The 18,201-nt window shown below is 38.0% G+C and overlaps 1 protein-coding gene across 4 annotated transcripts; it reads left to right on the forward strand.

Moving 5' to 3' along the window:
* Positions 1-32: 32 nt before the first annotated feature.
* mvk (mevalonate kinase) lies at positions 33-10,380 on the forward strand. Of its 4 annotated transcripts, none has more exons than XM_084114117.1 (10): positions 33-382; positions 1,226-1,373; positions 1,540-1,678; positions 2,545-2,700; positions 3,436-3,539; positions 3,632-3,677; positions 5,113-5,203; positions 6,801-6,920; positions 7,885-8,038; positions 9,950-10,380. In XM_084114117.1, the coding sequence occupies exons 1-10, from the start codon at positions 305-307 to the stop codon at positions 10,099-10,101; spliced, it is 1,188 nt and encodes a 395-aa protein (XP_083970243.1). In that variant the 5' UTR covers positions 33-304; the 3' UTR covers positions 10,102-10,380. The 4 variants fall into 4 exon arrangements, with proteins under 4 accessions (XP_083970243.1, XP_083970245.1, XP_083970242.1 ...); XM_084114119.1 differs by having other exon boundaries at positions 38-382; positions 7,959-8,038; XM_084114116.1 differs by having other exon boundaries at positions 51-382; positions 1,537-1,678.
* Positions 10,381-18,201: the final 7,821 nt, after the last annotated feature.

Here is an 18,201-nt window from a genome sequence, read left to right on the forward strand (position 1 = left end):
AGAGTCAGCGATGTGAGAGCTCAATCCTGATTGGGTCAGACTACAGCGACGGTTCACGTGTGTGGCAATGGACAAGCCGAAGCGATGCGTTTCTGTGTATGACGCTTTACTTCAGGATTTCTCGATTATTTAGCTAAACTGTTATTTGTATCTGCTACAAGAATAGTGCGCTGAATTAAGCTCGGTGGATGACCACAAATATGAGATTTTAGCAAGGTTTTATTGCTTTGGTCAGCATATACTGATACATTTTCTGGGAAATATCTTGCAAATTCAGAAGTTTGACCAAGCTCTAATATTCAGGATGCAAACAAGAGAGTTCTTGGTTTCAGCACCAGGGAAAGTAATTCTCCACGGTGAGCATTCTGTCGTGCACGGAAAGGTGGGTGTTTAAATAATCAGAGACCCCAACATTGACGTCTTTTAATTGATGAGTTTGCGCTTTTCCTTCATTAAAGTGTTTTAGAAAAACATAGTTTCGTTTAGGATAAAAAAAAGAAAAAAAAGATGATGGGCCTGAAAATCATTTTCAGTTGTCTTTTGGTGATTTATTGTGTTTGGGTTCCATTTGTGTGAATAATTTTAAATTTGTATGTGTTTTTATTAATATGTAATTTGTATGTAGTATATAGGTTTAATATTTATAGTTATTAAATTTTGATACAAAAATTGTGTTTTATCACTAAAAATACAACATACAATGTTGGTGTTATAGATCAAATGCTAACTTGAAAATTTACTAAGTTTTACATTTTCCTTTAACACAAAGTGCTAAGGTGTGTTGATTTTAGGGTTAATAATGTTCATAGTCAAAGATGAGATGATTGAGATCATTCAGGTTAATTATGTCCAATGTACTTTTGGAAAACTGAAATTAAAGGGATAGTTCATATAAAAATGTAAAATTTGTCATCCAAACCTGTATGAGTTTCTTTCTTCTGTTGAGCACAAAAGAAGATATTTTGAAGAATGTTGGTAACCAGACAGTTAACGGTAGCCATTGACTTCCATAGTATTTTATTTTCCTACTATAGAAGTCAATGGCTACCATCAACTGTCTGGTTACCAAAATTCTTCAAAATACCTTCTTTGTGTTTAGCAGAAGAAAGAAACTCATTCAGGTTTGGAACAACATGAGGGTGAGTCAGTGATGACAAATTAAAAAAAAAAAATGTTTCACTTTCCCTTTAAAGTCCCTCTTCTGTTCTTTATCGATCTTAAACAGGTAGCTTTGGCTGTGAGTTTGAATTTACGCACATATCTGCAGCTGCAGTCCACAGCATCCGGTGAAGTGCGCATTAACCTCCCCAATATTGACACTTATTTGGCCTGGGAAATAACAGCACTGCAGCCTCTTCTGGCTGGGTGTAAAGGTGAGAGAAGATAGATATTTGTTTTTTTTATTAAAAGAACAGTTCACCCAAAAATGAAAACTCTGTCATTATTTACCCTTGTATATTCATTTAAGTTGTAATAATGCAGTGTCGGAAAGCAGTCATCTCTGGCCTGTGTTTCTTTGACTGTTCATTGTTTCAGCAGAGCAGGGTGACCTGAAGGAACTTGACACAGATCTTTTGAAGAGACTACGTGAATTCACAGGCATTTTAGATGATTCCACAGACACAAGAAGCATGGCAGTGTTGGCTTTCCTCTACATGTATCTAACTGTTTTTGCTGAGTAAGAACACTGTTCAACTCTCTGCATCATTGATTAAAGTGCCCTATTATACTTTTTCAGATATTACCTTTCATGTAACGTGTAATAGACTCTATAGCTGTTTGTGGATGTAAAGGTCTGCCAAGTTTCAAAGATCAAAGTGCATGACACATGTAGTTATTGTCTCTCGAAAGAAAGAACAGATTCTGAACTGCCTATATATAGGTTTGTAAAAAATTTGCATTAACCTTGTGTGTTTGCGCACACATGGCGAATAAATTTGATTCTGATTCTAATACTCAACTATGGTCTTCATTGGCTGCCTGCGAACAATATCAACTTTAACCCACCCTCAAACACTGTAGTTGTAGCTGAGGCCTGGAAGAGTTTGGTTCGTGTTATTGACATGATGAGAAAACACTCTTTTCTCTGCTGCGAAAGCACATCCAGAATGCTAAAACCGACACCATCGCTGCTGTTCCTATCACTGTGTGTACAAGTGCGGAGGAAGCCTCCTAAGCTGAAATTCAGTTTATGGTAATGGTCATTTCATTTCTGACATGCACTGTAAGCGGTAGACCAATCACAACAGACTAGGTAGGCCATCTGACCAATCAGAGCAGAGTAAGCTCAGAGAGACTGAATCCTTGATCAAACCATTTCAGGCACTGAAAAAAGAGGTGAAGCTACAATTGTATATTATGATGAAATTAAAGTGTTTTTCTGACCTTGGATGCATGTAAACCTATTGTGGGAGACCTCCAAAACAAAATTAGGCAACTTTAAAATAGCAAAATAGGGGCACTTTAAATCTGCATGTATTTGAAAACTTCATATGAACATTGTTGTAATTTGGGCTTTTGATATTTGCTGCTGTTTTTTTTCAGAGCTCTGGCCAGTATCACAGTGTCTGTGTGGTCAGAGTTGCCCACAGGAGCTGGTTTAGGCTCCAGTGCCGCCTATAATGTTTGTCTGTCTGCCGCTCTGCTGTCTGCCAGAGGCACCATATCGTCTCCTCTTACGCCACAGCAGGAGTCAGCCAGGTAACACTTCATTACAATAGATTATGGGGCTTTTATATGTAGATAATGTCCCCCTTAAACAGGTCCCCCCTTCCTATTTTTTTATATTAATTTTAATATATTTTTTAAAATGCAATTTATTCTTGTGATGGCAAATTTGAATTTTCAACAGCCATTAGTTGTGCTGCTTAATATTTCTGTGGAAACTTTTGTACCATTATAAATGTCTTTACTGACAATTTTGATCAATTGAATGCATCCTTGCTGAATAAAAGTATTAATTCCTTTAAAAAATGTTTTATATGTATACTGTATATATATATACTGAACAAAATTATAAACGCAACTCTTTTGTTTTTGCCCCCATTTTTCATGAGCTGAACTCAAAGATCTAAGACTTTTTCTATGTACACAAAGGCCTATTTCTCTCAAATATTGCTCACAAATCTGTCTAAATCTGTGTTAGTGAGCACTTCTTCCTTTGCCGAGATAATCCATCCACTTCACAGGTGTGGCATATCAAGATGCCGATTAGACAGCATGATTATTGCACAGGTGTGCCTTAGGCTGGCCACAATAAAAGGCCACTCTAAAATGTGTATAAATTTCAGCTCATGAAAAATGTGGGCAAAAACAAAAGTGTTGCGTTTATAATTTTGTTCAGTATATGTATAGCCCTTTTATTTGTTTTAAAGGCCATTAGCAGCAATAATTGTTGTGTACCTGTTAACTGAAAATGTTCTGTTTGTGTTGTAGATGGTGTAAAGATGAGATGGAGCTGATTAACAGGTGGGCGTTCATGGGTGAGAAGATCATCCATGGTAACCCTTCAGGGGTGGATAATGCTGTGGGAACATGGGGTATGACTGCCGTCTTATGCATTCATGATGCTTCTTCATTTGATGTATTTTTATTTTTTTTGTAATGCATCACTATATGCTTTCTATAACAGGTGGCTTTTTAAGATACCATGCTGGGAATATAACTCCACTAAGCTGGTAAAATTTTACTTTTACATATTTTAAAGTTACTGTTCCAATTTTTCAGTAAAGTACACTGCCTGGCAAAAAAATAGTCGCTGTTTGGATTTAAATAGGCAAATACTTAAGAGTCTATGACTAGATCATTATTGCAGTTATTATTGTGATTCTAGCATGTTAGATGTTTGGCAACAATTTGTTAACCCTAATTGATGAAGTGTGTAGTTTTCATTTCTTAAACAACCATGTAGGAAGATGCATCATGGCCATATTCCAGGATGACAGTGTCAAGATTCATCAGGCTCAAATTGTGAAATGGTTGGGAGGGAGCATGAATAATCATTTTCACACATGAATTGACACCTCTGAGTCCAGACCTTAAAGGGATAGTTCACCCAAAATTGAAGATTCTGTCAGTAATCACTCACCCTCATGTTGTTCCAACCCCGTAAGACTTTCATTCATCTTCGGAACACAAATTAAGATATTTTTGATGAAATCTGAGAGCTGTCTCACTTCTCCATAGGCTTCTATGGGATCGAAACTTGCAAACCCAGAAAGTTAGTAAAGACATCGTGAAAATAGTCCAAGTGACTACAGTGGCTCAACCATAAGTTTATCAAGCGACGTGAATACTTTTTGTGTGCAAAAACACACGCATCACACACATGACCAGCGTCGGCCAATGGTGAGCCTACGTGGTGACGTACAACCCAGACGCGCTGCGCTGTTACACTACGTGAATTCATTCAGGCCCACACAGATGAAAATGAATAGTTGAATAAATTTGTTATTTTTGTTGTTTTTTGCGTGCAAAAAGTATTCTTGTCGCTTGATAAGCTTGTGGTTGAGCCACTGTAGTCACTTGGACTATTTTAACAATGTTTTTAATAACTTTTATGGGACGGCAAGTTTCGATCCCAAAGAAGCCTATGGAGGAGTGAGCCGGCTCTCAGATTTCATCAAAAATACCTTAATTTGTGTTCTGAAGATGAACGAAAGCCTTACGGGGTTGGAACAACATGAGGGTGAGAGATTACTGACAGAATTTTCATTTTTGGGTAAACTATCCCTTTAAATTCGTTGAGAGTCTTTGGGGTGTGCTGGAGGAGACCTTACAGAGTGCTGTACTCTGTCAATACAAGATCTTGACCAAAAATATATGCACCTCTTGATTGAAATAAATGTTGTGGTGATATTTCCATCAAGAGGTGCATCATTTTTGAGTCAAGATCTTGTATTGACAATGCAATATTCGAGCACTCTGTAAAGTCTACTCCAGCACATCCCAAAGACTTTTGTACATATACATATACAAGTATTAGCCTATTCAACTCCAAAAAGCAACTTTTTTTTGTCCAGGCGCAGGCAGTGTATATAAAAAGTTATATCAGTGAAATTACAGAACCAGCATAATTTTCTAAGTGTGACATTGGGTTCATTTTATCCCCAGGGTCCCCATTCTGAGGATCCTTCTCACTAACACCAAAGTACCACGTAGCACCAAAGTGCTTGTTTCTGGAGTGAAGGACAAAATTAACAAGGTAGTAAATGGCTCCCCCCACCCTCTTCCATATTTTTATTCCTGTGCCCTTCAATTAGCATAATGGCCGGTGTTGTGTGAGGGAGGAACACTCCAGGGTCCCAGTGCTGAGTGCCTTTTAGAAGAGCTCCAAATGAAACACTCTGCCAACGCTCCTGTGCTCTGTTACCCTGACAACGGCAGCAGGTAGCCTCACTGCTGGCACATCCCGATTGGCCAAGTGGAATTCTGGGATTATTGGGGTGGAAAAGAGTAAAGAGTCAGGACAGACTTGAAAGGGGTCATATTCTACACTTTTGTGGCATTATTAGTCAAAGGAATAAGCCGTGAACAGGCACAATTTATTTTTACTCAGCCATTTCCACCCTCTTTTAGAATTTGTTTTAAAGGTATGGTTGACCCAAAAATGATTCATCTTGACCCACCCTCATGTTATTCCAAACCGCATGACTTACTTTCTTCTGCAGAACACAAAAGGAGATAGTTTATAGAATATGTGGTCGTTGGGCCAAGATGGCAGGATGAGAGGTGAATGCTTTTGCTAAGGCTCCTGCCTCACTTAAAATGGATTCCTCATTCGATCAGTTGAATATCTGATTTATTGAATTCAGCACAATGGCAGTACATCATGCTTCAACTTCACACTTAGTAAAGCACCTAAGAGCAGATGCCATTGATTTTTTGTGCGCCAGCCAGTACTTCACACTCCAGCCTACTAGGTGGCATACATACACTATTATTCATCTTCGTCTGCCAATTTAATGGCAGCTGGCAAAAGTGCATGATATTTTTAATCCCAAACCAGTTAAATGCAAACCCCAACCTGCAGCCGATTTCATTGATAAACTATTCGCGAATTCATCAGTTATCAGAGAATGTCAATGACATAGTACAAGTACAGTCAAACCAAAAATGATTCAGACACTAGTGGGTGCAGGACACTATAGTTCATTTATGTAAGTGAGGATAGCAAAATAAAGTAAACTGTGACATTATACCAAAAAATTCTTCATACAGTGGACTACCAGTGAAATGTATAAAAATTTGGGACCAAACATTATTCAGACACTTTGACCTGACCATGTTTTGCTTTTATTTTTTGCTTTAATTGCTAATGCAACCTTTTTACACCACAGACTGAACAAAATTAAACATTGCTTGGTAATTGGTTGACCTAAATAGCTATTATCTAATTGTGTACTTTAATTTAACAGCTGACGGCTATTCAACCAAATTAATTTGTGAGACAGTCTAACAGAAGGATGGCCAAAACCAGTGAAATACCAACTGATTTGATAACTCGGAGTTCTTGTCATTATTGTATTACCATTTTCTAAACTATAGCAAATAAACAGTGATAATGTGAGAAATGGAGAAGGTGTCTGATTTTTTTTTTTGGTTTGACTGTACATTGGACTGTTATTTCCAAATGGCAAGAGCTTGATTTGCAGTTGTATGGTGATATTCTGCTTGACTTAAGGGTTGACAATTATAATTATCTTTTACTGTGACAAGCTTAAGCTGATTTTTCTTGATGAATAATGTTGTTCCCTCAGCTGTGTTTGTACAGCACTTATCTGTCCTTTTGTTGTTTTCAGTTTTCCTCCATAATGAAGCCAGTTCTGGAGTCCGTCAGCGCCGTGTCCTGCACCTGTGAACAGACTCTCACAGAGATGGCCACACACGGTCCTTCAGCTGAGCACTACAACATACTGGAGGTACAATCACACAGCATTTTCTTCATAAACAAGATATATATTATTATTTGTGCCAGACACTTTTTTTCAGTTTTTGCCACATTCTTCTTTCATGGAATCAGCAGTTGCTTTTGCTATTTAATACAGTTAAAACTTTTTGGATTGGTAAGTTTTTTTTTTTTTAATGATTTGGTGCTCAAAAACATTTCGCATTATAAGTGCTGAAACCAGTTGTGGTGTGTAAATTTTTTGTGGAAAACCGGATTTTATTTATGATTCTTTGATGAAGGTCAAAAGAACTCACTTTTGAGTCAAAGGTTACTTTTGTTCAATTTAATGCATCCTTGCTGAATAAACGTATTTCTTTATTTAAAAAACTTTTTAATGTTACAGTATTTTAGATTTATTTTTTGGGTTTTCTTTAAGTGTTATTTTCCAGGCAAAACATTACTAACATTAATAAAATTAGTTGCTTAGGTTTGTGTGTCATCATTCAAATTTTGCATGTAAAAGAGTAGGTCCGAATAGACTTGTGCTGGGGACTTAAAATTCCCAGTCAGCGCTATCAGTTGTGACCAAATATTAGCTAAGACATATATCATATAGTCTGACATAAATTAAAATGGATGTCTGCCTTTTTTTTAACCCAAGGTGTCTCTAGGGTCATGTATCAATATCTATCACATTTGCAACAAACAGAAAATGTTGTGTAGTGAACAACCAGTATAACGTTACACAAGAGCTGTTGCGCATTACGCATTGATTTGTGTTGGGCAGAAGAGCGATGCAAGTTTGAATCTTTATCCTGTTTCTCTGTTTTCTGCCCATAATTTCCTGTCCTCCTTCAAATTTCCTTTAAATAAAAAGTGGCAAAAGACCAAAGAAATGATCAATATTTCTATTCAAAGAAAGCCCTGATGGCTGGATGGATGGATTTTATCGATCCTTTTTCCATTTCCATTCTCTGTGTGCCATTTGTCATCAGGAACTGATTGATATAAACCAGCACCATCTGAATGTGATGGGTGTGGGTCACTCATCTTTGGACACACTGTGTAGGGTCACTCTGGCCAGGGGGCTGCACAGCAAACTGACGGGGGCAGGAGGAGGAGGCTGTGGAATCACTCTCCTACGACCAGGTACCAATATACACACCAGAATACCAGAACAAAGATTTTGGTTCTTGATCATTCAAAAATCAATGCCTTTATGCTAGAATGTTATAAGTGGTGGTTGCTAGGGCTCAGTGTTGGGGAAAGTTTCTTTTAAAAGTAATGCATTAAAATATTGTGTTACTCCCTAAAAAGGTAACTAATTGTGTTACTTACAATAATTAGGTAACTTATTAGTGTCAAAATTGCTGAAGAATAGGATGCAGGAGAAGAACATTCAACACTCTTACTTAAATATGTTACTTAAAAATTAAAATATTTTTTTTTTAGCTTTTAGTATGAATATGTTAGCCTTAAGGTTATGAACAAGCTGGTGTGTTCCAAAACAATGAAAAAATGTGCGTTTAGGAGATATAAGCATTCAAAACTTAGTCTCTCACTTCCGTTAAAATGGATCATGGATTTTAATGACATCACCGCGGACTTCAACTTCTGTAAACAATCTGTTTGAAATTTTGTATGAAATGTCTTCTGGAACCCTGCGGAGAATATTTTTTATATGCTTCCTGTGGTTAATCAGTCTGATTGCTGCGTATTGTTTGAAAAGTCTCCATGAGGGTGGCACCCTGCAGACTGCGTGACTGTTTAATGCGATTTGTGAGGTAAATCTTGCTTGTCACTCTTGTCTGACAAAGCTAACAACTTGACGCAGAAGCTGTCAGACAGGGCCACACTCTTTGTTTATGCCTGAAGCCACTAACGCATTGAATTTTAATCAGGATCTTAGAACCCTCAAAAACAGCCTCCAATAAAGAGGAGACACAATGCAGTAAGAAGCAGGGCAACGTTTATGGTGTGATGTTGTTAGCCTAGCAGCTTGAGTATGTGACATTGTCATTTCTAGGCATGCCTTGTTACGGCTGAATTGAGACTTCTGAGGTAAAGTCCTTTTCTTTATTTGATTTGCAGACATGATTGGTCTTTCTCAGCTGTTGTGTGTCTTATTGCTCCTTTAAATCAGGTTGTTTGCCATCTCAGCATTATTTAAAGGTCCCCGTAATGCTTTTCGGGTATTACCTTTCATCTAGTGTGTTATATAGCTGTTCACTGTCTCCCAAAAGAAAGAACCGATTCTGAACTGCCTTGAAACAGGTTGTCAGTAATTCCATTGTTGCTTCCTGCACAAACCTAAGTAGGTTTGGAACAAGTGATAATTGTGTACCCAATCCTCCCTATATTATAATATATATATATATTATATTATATTATATTATAATATATATTATATATATATATATATTATAATATAATATAATATAATATAATTGTGCACGCTGTACACAAAGGTTGCATTTATTTGATAAAAATACAGTAAAAGCAGTAATAGTGTTAAATATTTTTACAATTTAAAATAACTGTATTCTTTTTTTTAATATATTTAAATGTAATTTAAGCTGAATTTTCAGCATTATTATTCCAGTCTTCAGTGTCACATGATCCTTCAGAAATCATTCAATATGATGATTTGGTTTTTTTATTTCAAGAAACATTTTTTATTATTATAATCAATGCTGAAAACAGTAGTGCTGCTTTAATATTTTTGTGGAAACCATGATGCTTTTGTTTTCAGGATTTTTATGATTAGACAGTTCAAAAGAACAGCATTTCTTTTATAGCAGTATTAATGTCTTTACTGTCATGTTTGATCAATTGAATGCATCCTTTCTGAATAAAAGTATGCATTTTTTTTATATAACGACCCTAAACTTTTTATATATTATATTATATTAGTGAATACAATTTAGCAATTTGGTTCGGTGATGCAGGAATTCCACATTTACACATTTAGCTTAAACTCCATGGAGCTTTTGTTTTGTAGAGAGTAATTTGTCTAGGTCTTGGTGTTAATGGGTATGTTTTCGTCCTTTTTGCTTGCAGAGACCGATGGATCAGTGATTCAGAGCACCTTTGAGGAGTTAAAGTCTTGTGGCTTTGACTGCTGGGAGACCAGTATTGGAGCTCCTGGGGTACAGCAGCACTCATCTGCTGCGCTCAGTCAGGACGTACTGAAGATCCTCAACAGCTACTAAGACTCAAAGCAAACAATGTACTTCATGCTTCGTTGTTATCATTAGCACGAATGCTCGTTGCTGCTGTTACTCTGGATCTTGGTTCGACAAATGTAGCTCATCATCATTATGATGTTCTCCACACATCAATGCCACTAGATGGCAGCAGAGTGTAACACATGGATTTAATACTGTCAATTTTAGACAGTGTGAATGCAAATAATAGATATTTTAAATACATAAGAATGAAATTAATTTAAAATAATATTTAATAAATTCCAACCATCTTTTTCATTAAAAGCTGTGTTGCACAAGATTATTATTTCCTGTCCTGTCTGTGTATTCCTAGCAAATGTAGGACGATCATCTCATTTGCCAAAATGTTTCTCAACACGGATCACGTTCCCGACCAGAACTAGCACAGCTTGGAGCATTTTGGATTGAGTACAGCCGTTGTATTACTGTCACTAAACCCAAAGTAATTACTTTTCAGTTCTTTGCTCTTTGTCAGAATATTTTGCACCATAACGGGTTTGAAGCCAAGTAGTGGATGCAAGGATGCATTTGGCTGTCGACCAGACGCGGGCAGACCAAGCTGATCTGTGAAGCGCAGTGATGAAATAAACGCTTTGCACTTTAAGCGGAGCACATTTCTCCACAGTCCCAGGAGAGGGGTGTAATTTTAGTGGTGTTTTGTGAGGAACAGATAAAGAGGGCTATCTTCAGCACGCAAGACCTGGAGCTAGAGAAAAGGAAATGGATTTGCACTGAGATTAATGTGTTCCTGTAAACTGAAGGCCAGCAGAAGGACAGAGCCTCTTATGCTTGAACAAGTCAATTTGAGAAGACCTAGGGAGGTCAGAGACGCCTTTGAAAGTGAGTTCTGCCAGTTTTGTAAATGTGAAGCCGTCAGCATGTTAATCCAGGTGCGTCTCGGAAGTGAGGGGACAATGTAATGTGCAGCGTAAGACCAGGCCGGTTGCAAAAACTGCTTAGGCTGGTCTTACAAGTTATTCATCTAATTTTTTTCATCAAGACTGGTCATAACTTTTCAGTCAGTTACATAAAAAAGTAGATTGGTCTAATTTGATTACGAAAAGTAAGACTGATTAGCCCTAACGAATTGACGAGACTCAAAAATGAAAATTCTGTCAGTAATTACTCACCCTCATGTTGTTCCAACCCCGTAAGACTTTCATTCATCTTCAGAACACAAATTAAGATATTTTTGATTAAATCTGAGAGCTGGCTCACTCCTCCATAAGCTTCTATGTAATTGAAATAGTGAGCCTACGTTCTGACGTACAACCCAGAAGCGCTGCGCTGTTACGGTACGTGAACTCACTCAGAGGCCCACACAGAAGAAAATGAATAGTTGAATAAAGTCGTTATTTTTGTTTGTTTTTTTGCACACAAAAAGTATTCTCAACACTTGATAAACTTAAGGTTGAGCCATTCACTTGGACTATTTTTAACATTGTCTTAACTAACTTTCTGGGCCGGCAAGTTTCAATTACATAGAAGCCTATGGAGGAGTGAGACAGCTCTCAGATTTCATCAAAAATATCTTAATTTGTGTTCCGAAGATGAACGAAAGTCTTACGGGGTTGGAACAACATGAGGGTGAGTAATTACTGACAGAATTTTAATTTTTGGGTGAACTAACCCTTTAACTTAGCGGCTATGTTTATGCAACAGGTTTTCCTGGCAAGTGTTATTTTCTTCCTCTTTTGTCTTAATTGTATTTTTAGCATATTTGTTTTGTCTTAGGCTATTCATGTTTTGTGCAGAAAACAAAATTCTGTTTTTGTCCATATAATGCACATCAGTGGAGATCAAAAACAACACTGGACCCCATTGACTTTCAATGGACATTTTTGGTTGAACTATCCCTTTAAGAGCTTGAACAGTGACTTTTAATGACAACATACACACATTTGTCTGTTGAAAAAGTGTTATTATTTTGACGTGTTTTGCTTATACTCTATTCATTTCTTTAAAAAAAAAAAATTACTGACCTCAAAACTTTTTGAATGGTAGTTTATTCAGCAAGGATGCATTAAATTGATCATTAAGTGACAGTAAAGACATTTATAATGTTACAACAAAAAATTCTATTCATCAACATTACACAGCACAACCGTTTTCAGCATTGATAAGAATTGACTTGAGATTCAAATCAGCATATTAAAATGATTTCTAAAGGATCTTGCAACACTGAAGCTGCTGAAAATTTTGTTTGCCGCCACAAGAATAAATTACATTTTAAAACCTATCAAAGTATAGAACAGTTATTTTAAATTGTAACAATACTATTACTGTTATAGAATGATGGTGTTTGCTGTATTCGTGAGCAAATTAATGCAGCCTTGGTGAGAAAATCTTAACGACCCTAAAATTTTGAGGCGAAGTGCACTTTTTTTACTTGCATAAATCAGATTTCCACCTCTGGAGTACACTGATGTTTAAGAATGTGACTCAACGGAACAACCGCAGCGCTCCGAGGAAGTGACCTCAGACCCCAGAAGTGAGCCGTTGTCCTCTTGTCAATCATGGCGTGTGGCATTTACCCACAAACTGGCCACCAACCTATTCATACACACTCTGAATTTTGCTTTATCTGATGCCATCAGCTTTAAAGGGTAAAAATGAGTCGCATCATCTTCCTTTCCCATTTTCTCCCTGCTGCCACATCCACTTTAGCCCGATCCAATTTGGATCTCATCCTCAGACAGATTGAGGAATCGCTTTTCAATCTTTGATCTGCTGTAATGAAAAGAGAGGGTACTGCCTGTGAATGCAGTAACCGGATTAGCGGAGGGAGGAGAAGGCGACATCGGCCGCTTCGAGGGGGAACAGATGAATGAGTAAAGCTGGCTTTAACCAGAAGAGGGGGGGGCCAGGAGTCAGGACCGGCCCACGCCACCCAAATCCCCCTGACCTGCTGCTAGTCATGCGCCTCGTGTTTGTGCTGACAAACAATTTCACAAAATTGGATCGCCCAAATCGTTATCGACTTTTCCTCTTCCCTTCCTTCCTGCTCTCAGACATGAGAGCCCTTGATAGGGCCGGCTATGAGTTAAACACTATTGGCAGTTTTGAAGTCTGTCCAACAAACAACTGGCTGAGGATGTTGGATAGAAAAGGTCAGTTTGTGGAGATGGAAAAAAATCTGGAATAATTGATTTTTTTTTCTTCTTTCTTTCCCTCTCTCTGTTGTTTTTATTCATTTCTTTAAATGTCAGAAGGCTTTTGTGTGGCATAGGAATGAATGAATGGGAACTGGCTGGCTGAGGCTGCCTTTCGTGAACCTTGACCCTCTGTGTGGCGTCCTCTCTGCGCATTCTCTCTTGTGTCAAATCCGTGTCTTCGGCCCCCGCTGTAACCCCAGCTTGAATTTAATTACCAATGAGCTCTTCAATTTAAATTGCATTGATGAAGAGCAATGAGGAGGAGGAGGAGGGCCGTACCTCTCTGTCTCTTCTCCCTGCGAGGCACAGATGGTATTTTTTTTATCAATGTCAGCGGCAGCTTCTTTCTGCACTGATGAATAGATTGTAAGGATGGCCTGACATTATTTCAGATAACAGAGGCAGCTAAGAAAAGGGGTCAAGGATGGAGAGGAACGACAGAGCCATTGAAATATAATAAAACCAAGTATTCAGGACTCAACCCACACTGTAAAAAAAATCTGTAATCGTAATGAATTTTACTGTTTTATTTAAAGGTGCAGTGTGTAATTTTTAGCGGCATCTAGTGGTGAGATTTGCGAATTGCAAACAGCTAGTCACTCACGGCCTATCCCTCCGTTTGCAAACTCTAAGGAGAAGGTACGGTGGCCGACGTAGGATCGGAAGATGTCGTCGTCTGAGTCTGAGTGAGCAGAGAGTAGCAAGTCAAGCAATGAGGTTTCTTTATATTATATTTTAATAAAGGAAATAGCTAACGTTACGATGTCCGAGGCGTCGTTCAGACAGCATGTTTTTCTTCACGTTTGCAGAGTCGGACAACCTGAGTATTCTGCTGCGTCTTTATCTGCTGCTTCTCATTCAAGTTAGTGACGAAACACACTCTGTAGCGCTGTTTGTTCGCTGTCGGCTACGGTAGAAACATGACGTCACAATATGTCGACCTTCATAGAAGGGGGGTGCCCGCGGTTATGTAGATATAAATGACTCATTCTAAGGTAATAAAAACATAACGGTTCATTAAGTAAGGTCTTTATACACCACTGAAAACATAGTAATGGATCTTATATTGCATTTCTGTCAATAGATCCTCAGAAATATTACACATTGCACCTTTAACAGATTTTTCCTGTATTTTGAAAATTCCGTAAAATTACAGAAATAGAGTGTAAATTTACATATCCGCTGTAAAATAACGGGAAACAACTTTTCGTATAAACATGAATACACATGAATTATATACACACACACACACATTACATACAGTACCGGTAAAAAGTTTGGAAACATTAAGCCTTTAATGTTTTTGAATCTGAATACTCGGTTCTGATTGGATGGAAGTTCAAACAGTTAACGTTAAATGCACTGATAGTTCGAGTCAGTTTAATCACCAAATGAATGGGCTGTCTTCATTGAAACACACACACAGAGAAACAGGCACGGAAAGGGATAGGGTTCAATGAACATTTCTTTAAATTATTGTAGATTTGTAAATTAATGTGTCCCATTCACTCTCTGCAGATAAGTTGTGTGAGTTTCTGATATTAAAAGTGTGGTGAAAAGGTGAGTTGCACCATTTAAAGATAATTGCTGGAATTTATGTTTTTTATGTTTTGTTTGTCACAAAAAGTCTCTCTATCTGCAGACTGCAGATAAGTTGTGTGAGTTTCTGATATTAAAGGTCCTATGACAGGGATGGGCAACTTCGGTCCTGGAGGGCCACTGTCCTACAGAGTTTAGCTCCAACCCTAAAAAAGTAATCCTGAGGTAATCTAGTAATCCTGAGGACCTTGATTAGCTTGTTCAGGTGTGTTTGATTAGGGTTGAAGCTAAACTCTGTAGGACAGTGGCCCTCCAGGACCGAAGTTGCCCATCCCTGTCCTATGACATGCTGCTTTTTGGATGCTTTTATAGGCCTTAGTGGTCCCCTAATACTGTATCTGAAGTCTCTTTCCCAAAATTCAGCCTTGGTGCAGAATTACAGCCACTACGAGCCAGTCCCACAATGAGCTTTCCTTAGGACGTGCCATTTCTGTGTCTTTAGCTTTAAATGCTAATGAGGAGGAGAGAGGCGGGGCAAGGTGGGGGGTGGGGGTGTGGCCTTGACCAGCTTGAGGCCACGGTACCATGCGCTAATGTTTACAGTGGATGTATGTTCGCAACACGCAGTAGTTCAAGCTTTCCAGTTTACCCCGAATCTGATCCGGATGGAGAAGCACCTGAAGAAGTTGCAACTCATCGGCTACAGCAGGACGTCTCCGAATGGTTAGTTTAAAATATTGTGTCTGGATTAGTTGGTTTGTTTATGTATGCTGTTACAGTTATTATCATGTAGCTGACGCTAGCCTGCGTTGTTGGCTTAAAATAAAATATTAAAAATAAATTTAAATTAAATTAACCCACTGGTTCTTCAGAGGCTCGGATGAAGGAACTAAAAAAGACTTTTGTGTTCATTTGTACATCCAAACACTGAGCAACTGCCATGCTTCACTAGTTTGCAAGCCATGATGTCTCTCCAGGAAAAAACAATATTGGGTGCGCACGGTTGTAGCCAAGGGGGTAATCTTTCAGAAAAAACTGAAGCTTCCCGGGGGCCGCCATTGATTAGCAGACCATCACCTGCTGTTAGCAACCCATTCACTTTGACAGCGAATAACTTTACATCTGAGGCGTTTAAAGACTTCATTTGTCCATTATTTATTTCTGAAGAAACACGAAAATGTATAAAATGCTCCATTACCTTGTATCTTACGTTATGGCCCCGTAGAAGCAGTTTTTGTAAAAATAGGCTAACGATTGCGTCATAACCACGCGACTCTCTGTCGCACAGTAGAGAAATTACCGTATGGACTGGAGGAGAAGCTCGCGGGCAATCGGGGGGACGTGGAGGCAAAATGACAAAATAATTAATCAGAATACTTAGCAAAAGTTCCTCCTGCTCCTAGCTCATGGACACCTCCTACTCGCGCTCTCCGTCTCTGCAAGGAAGGGAATGATTCAGATTTCTCTTGGCACAGCTACTAGAAGACAGACAGGTTGCTCACGTCACATCTACGTCGTCAAGCTCAGTTTGAGTCTGCGCAATACGGTCAGCCATCAGGAAGTGAGTGCTTCTAATTGACTTCACTTTTCTCAGTTGAATCCAATGGGGTCGCTGTGTCCATTTCTTTTACTGTCTATGGTTGTAGCTCATTTTCTCATGGGCAGGCCAAATTCTCTGGGCGGCAAAGCAGAGAAAGGGGAGGTAACCTTTCCCCGTATGACGACATATAGGGAAGATTCCAGATTGGCCCATCTGAGCTTTAATTTTCTCAAAGGCGAAGCAGGATACCCAGGGCTTGGTTTACACCTATCGCCATTTCTAGCCACTGGGGGACCATATAGGCAGGCTTGGGGAACTCATATTAATGTTAAAAAACCTCATAAAGTGACTTTTTCATGCCATGGGACCTTTAAAGGTGTGGTGAAAAGGTGAGTTGCACCATTTAAATATGATATAATTGCTGGAATTTATGTTTTTTACATTTTTTTTGTCACAAAAATGTACAAATCCCTTCTCTTGTGTATTGTGAATAACAGGAAAGACCAAATCATTGGTAATAGCCACATCACCACTTTCAGTGATGCTGTTGAGTTGAGTTTGCCTCCTACAACTGCATGAACATCTCGTAACCAGCAGGCCAAGGAGCAACGCTGGACTTCTTGCAGAGGTACAAAACCAGCAGTTAATTTCATACATCAAAACAGTAATGAAACACTCTCTCTAACTACATCTACATTAATCCAGACACATTTGAAAACATTGTTTTAATTTTAAGATGTTCTCAGACCACACAATCGTTCCAGCATTTTCCAAAAGTTTCTCGTTCACACTGAGATGTTGGAAGACACTTAATTCATCTTCCTGCGCATGCTGTAAAATGTAATAAAAGCTGATAGTGATGATACGAGAGACCAGAAATAGCTATGTTTTCTCAGAACAAAAAAAAATCTGTATGGAAGGAAGGCCAAAACATAAAAAAAATGCTTTTTCTTACAGTATCTGGATTAGTGTAGACGTAGCCTAGCACTTGTTGCGCACTACCACTCACTCATAACATTCTCTTGCATACACACTGTCTCTCTTGCACATGTACAAAAATTGTCATCAGTCACGCAGACTTTGAAAGCACTCGCTCTTTCCTGCTTAGTTTAATTGTTTGTTTTTATGACTCCTTGTAATTCATCTGTCGACCAGTGGTAAGGTTTTGAAGGCAGACTGTTTCATTATTATTAAACTATGTACTTTGTTTTGTATTGTTATATTATGTATACTGCTGCAATTGTTTTAAAACCATTACTAGTTTTAAAACTGTCATTCCGTTTATACTGTTTTTATTAAATAAAACATTTTTATTTTTTGATTATTTGTATATAGCAGTTTAATCTTATTTATAGATAATTTTATTGTTTTTATACTAGTAAATATGATAATTCATTAAACATTAAAAAGCTAAAGAAAAATGAGATTTTATGTAAAATTACAGTTATAAACTGTATAATACTGTATTTTTATGAGATGTTTATTTAAAATAAATTTTTTGCTGGCACCCCAGCTGCCAGAAAATTAGTTTTTTTTTTACAGAATTTCTTCTTTTTTTTTTTTTTTTTACAGTGCAGCCCCGCTTTATTCTGTTTGTCTCTTGCATGTTGTGCTGCATAAAGAAATGTCAGCTGAAATGATTTCTCTTTCATGTGTTCGTTTAACCAAAGTTCAAGAGTGACGGGAGTAAATGTGAAGACATGATGTGTTTTTATTCCTCTTTTCTCTGGGCATGTGAGCATTGTGTGGTGGTGTTTGACTTGGTCTCTGCAGGGATGTGACACTGTGTGTGATAGATATGAACTCTGAGTTTGTCTGTGTGACGCTCTTGTAAACAGATCATAGCAGAAG

This window comes from Abramis brama (assembly GCF_963993115.1).
Source record: "Abramis brama genome assembly, chromosome: 5".
Taxonomy (NCBI): domain Eukaryota; kingdom Metazoa; phylum Chordata; class Actinopteri; order Cypriniformes; family Leuciscidae; genus Abramis; species Abramis brama.

Excerpts from the sequence above, each read along its gene's own strand:
- mvk (XM_084114116.1), top strand. The coding sequence starts at position 305 with ATGCAAACAAGAGAGTTCTTGGTTTCAGCACCAGGGAAAGTAATTCTC. Across the intron at positions 1,679-2,544 it reads TATCTAACTGTTTTTGCTGA|AGCTCTGGCCAGTATCACAG; the intron begins GTAAGAACACTG and ends GTTTTTTTTCAG. Across the intron at positions 6,921-7,884 it reads AGCACTACAACATACTGGAG|GAACTGATTGATATAAACCA; the intron begins GTACAATCACAC and ends ATTTGTCATCAG.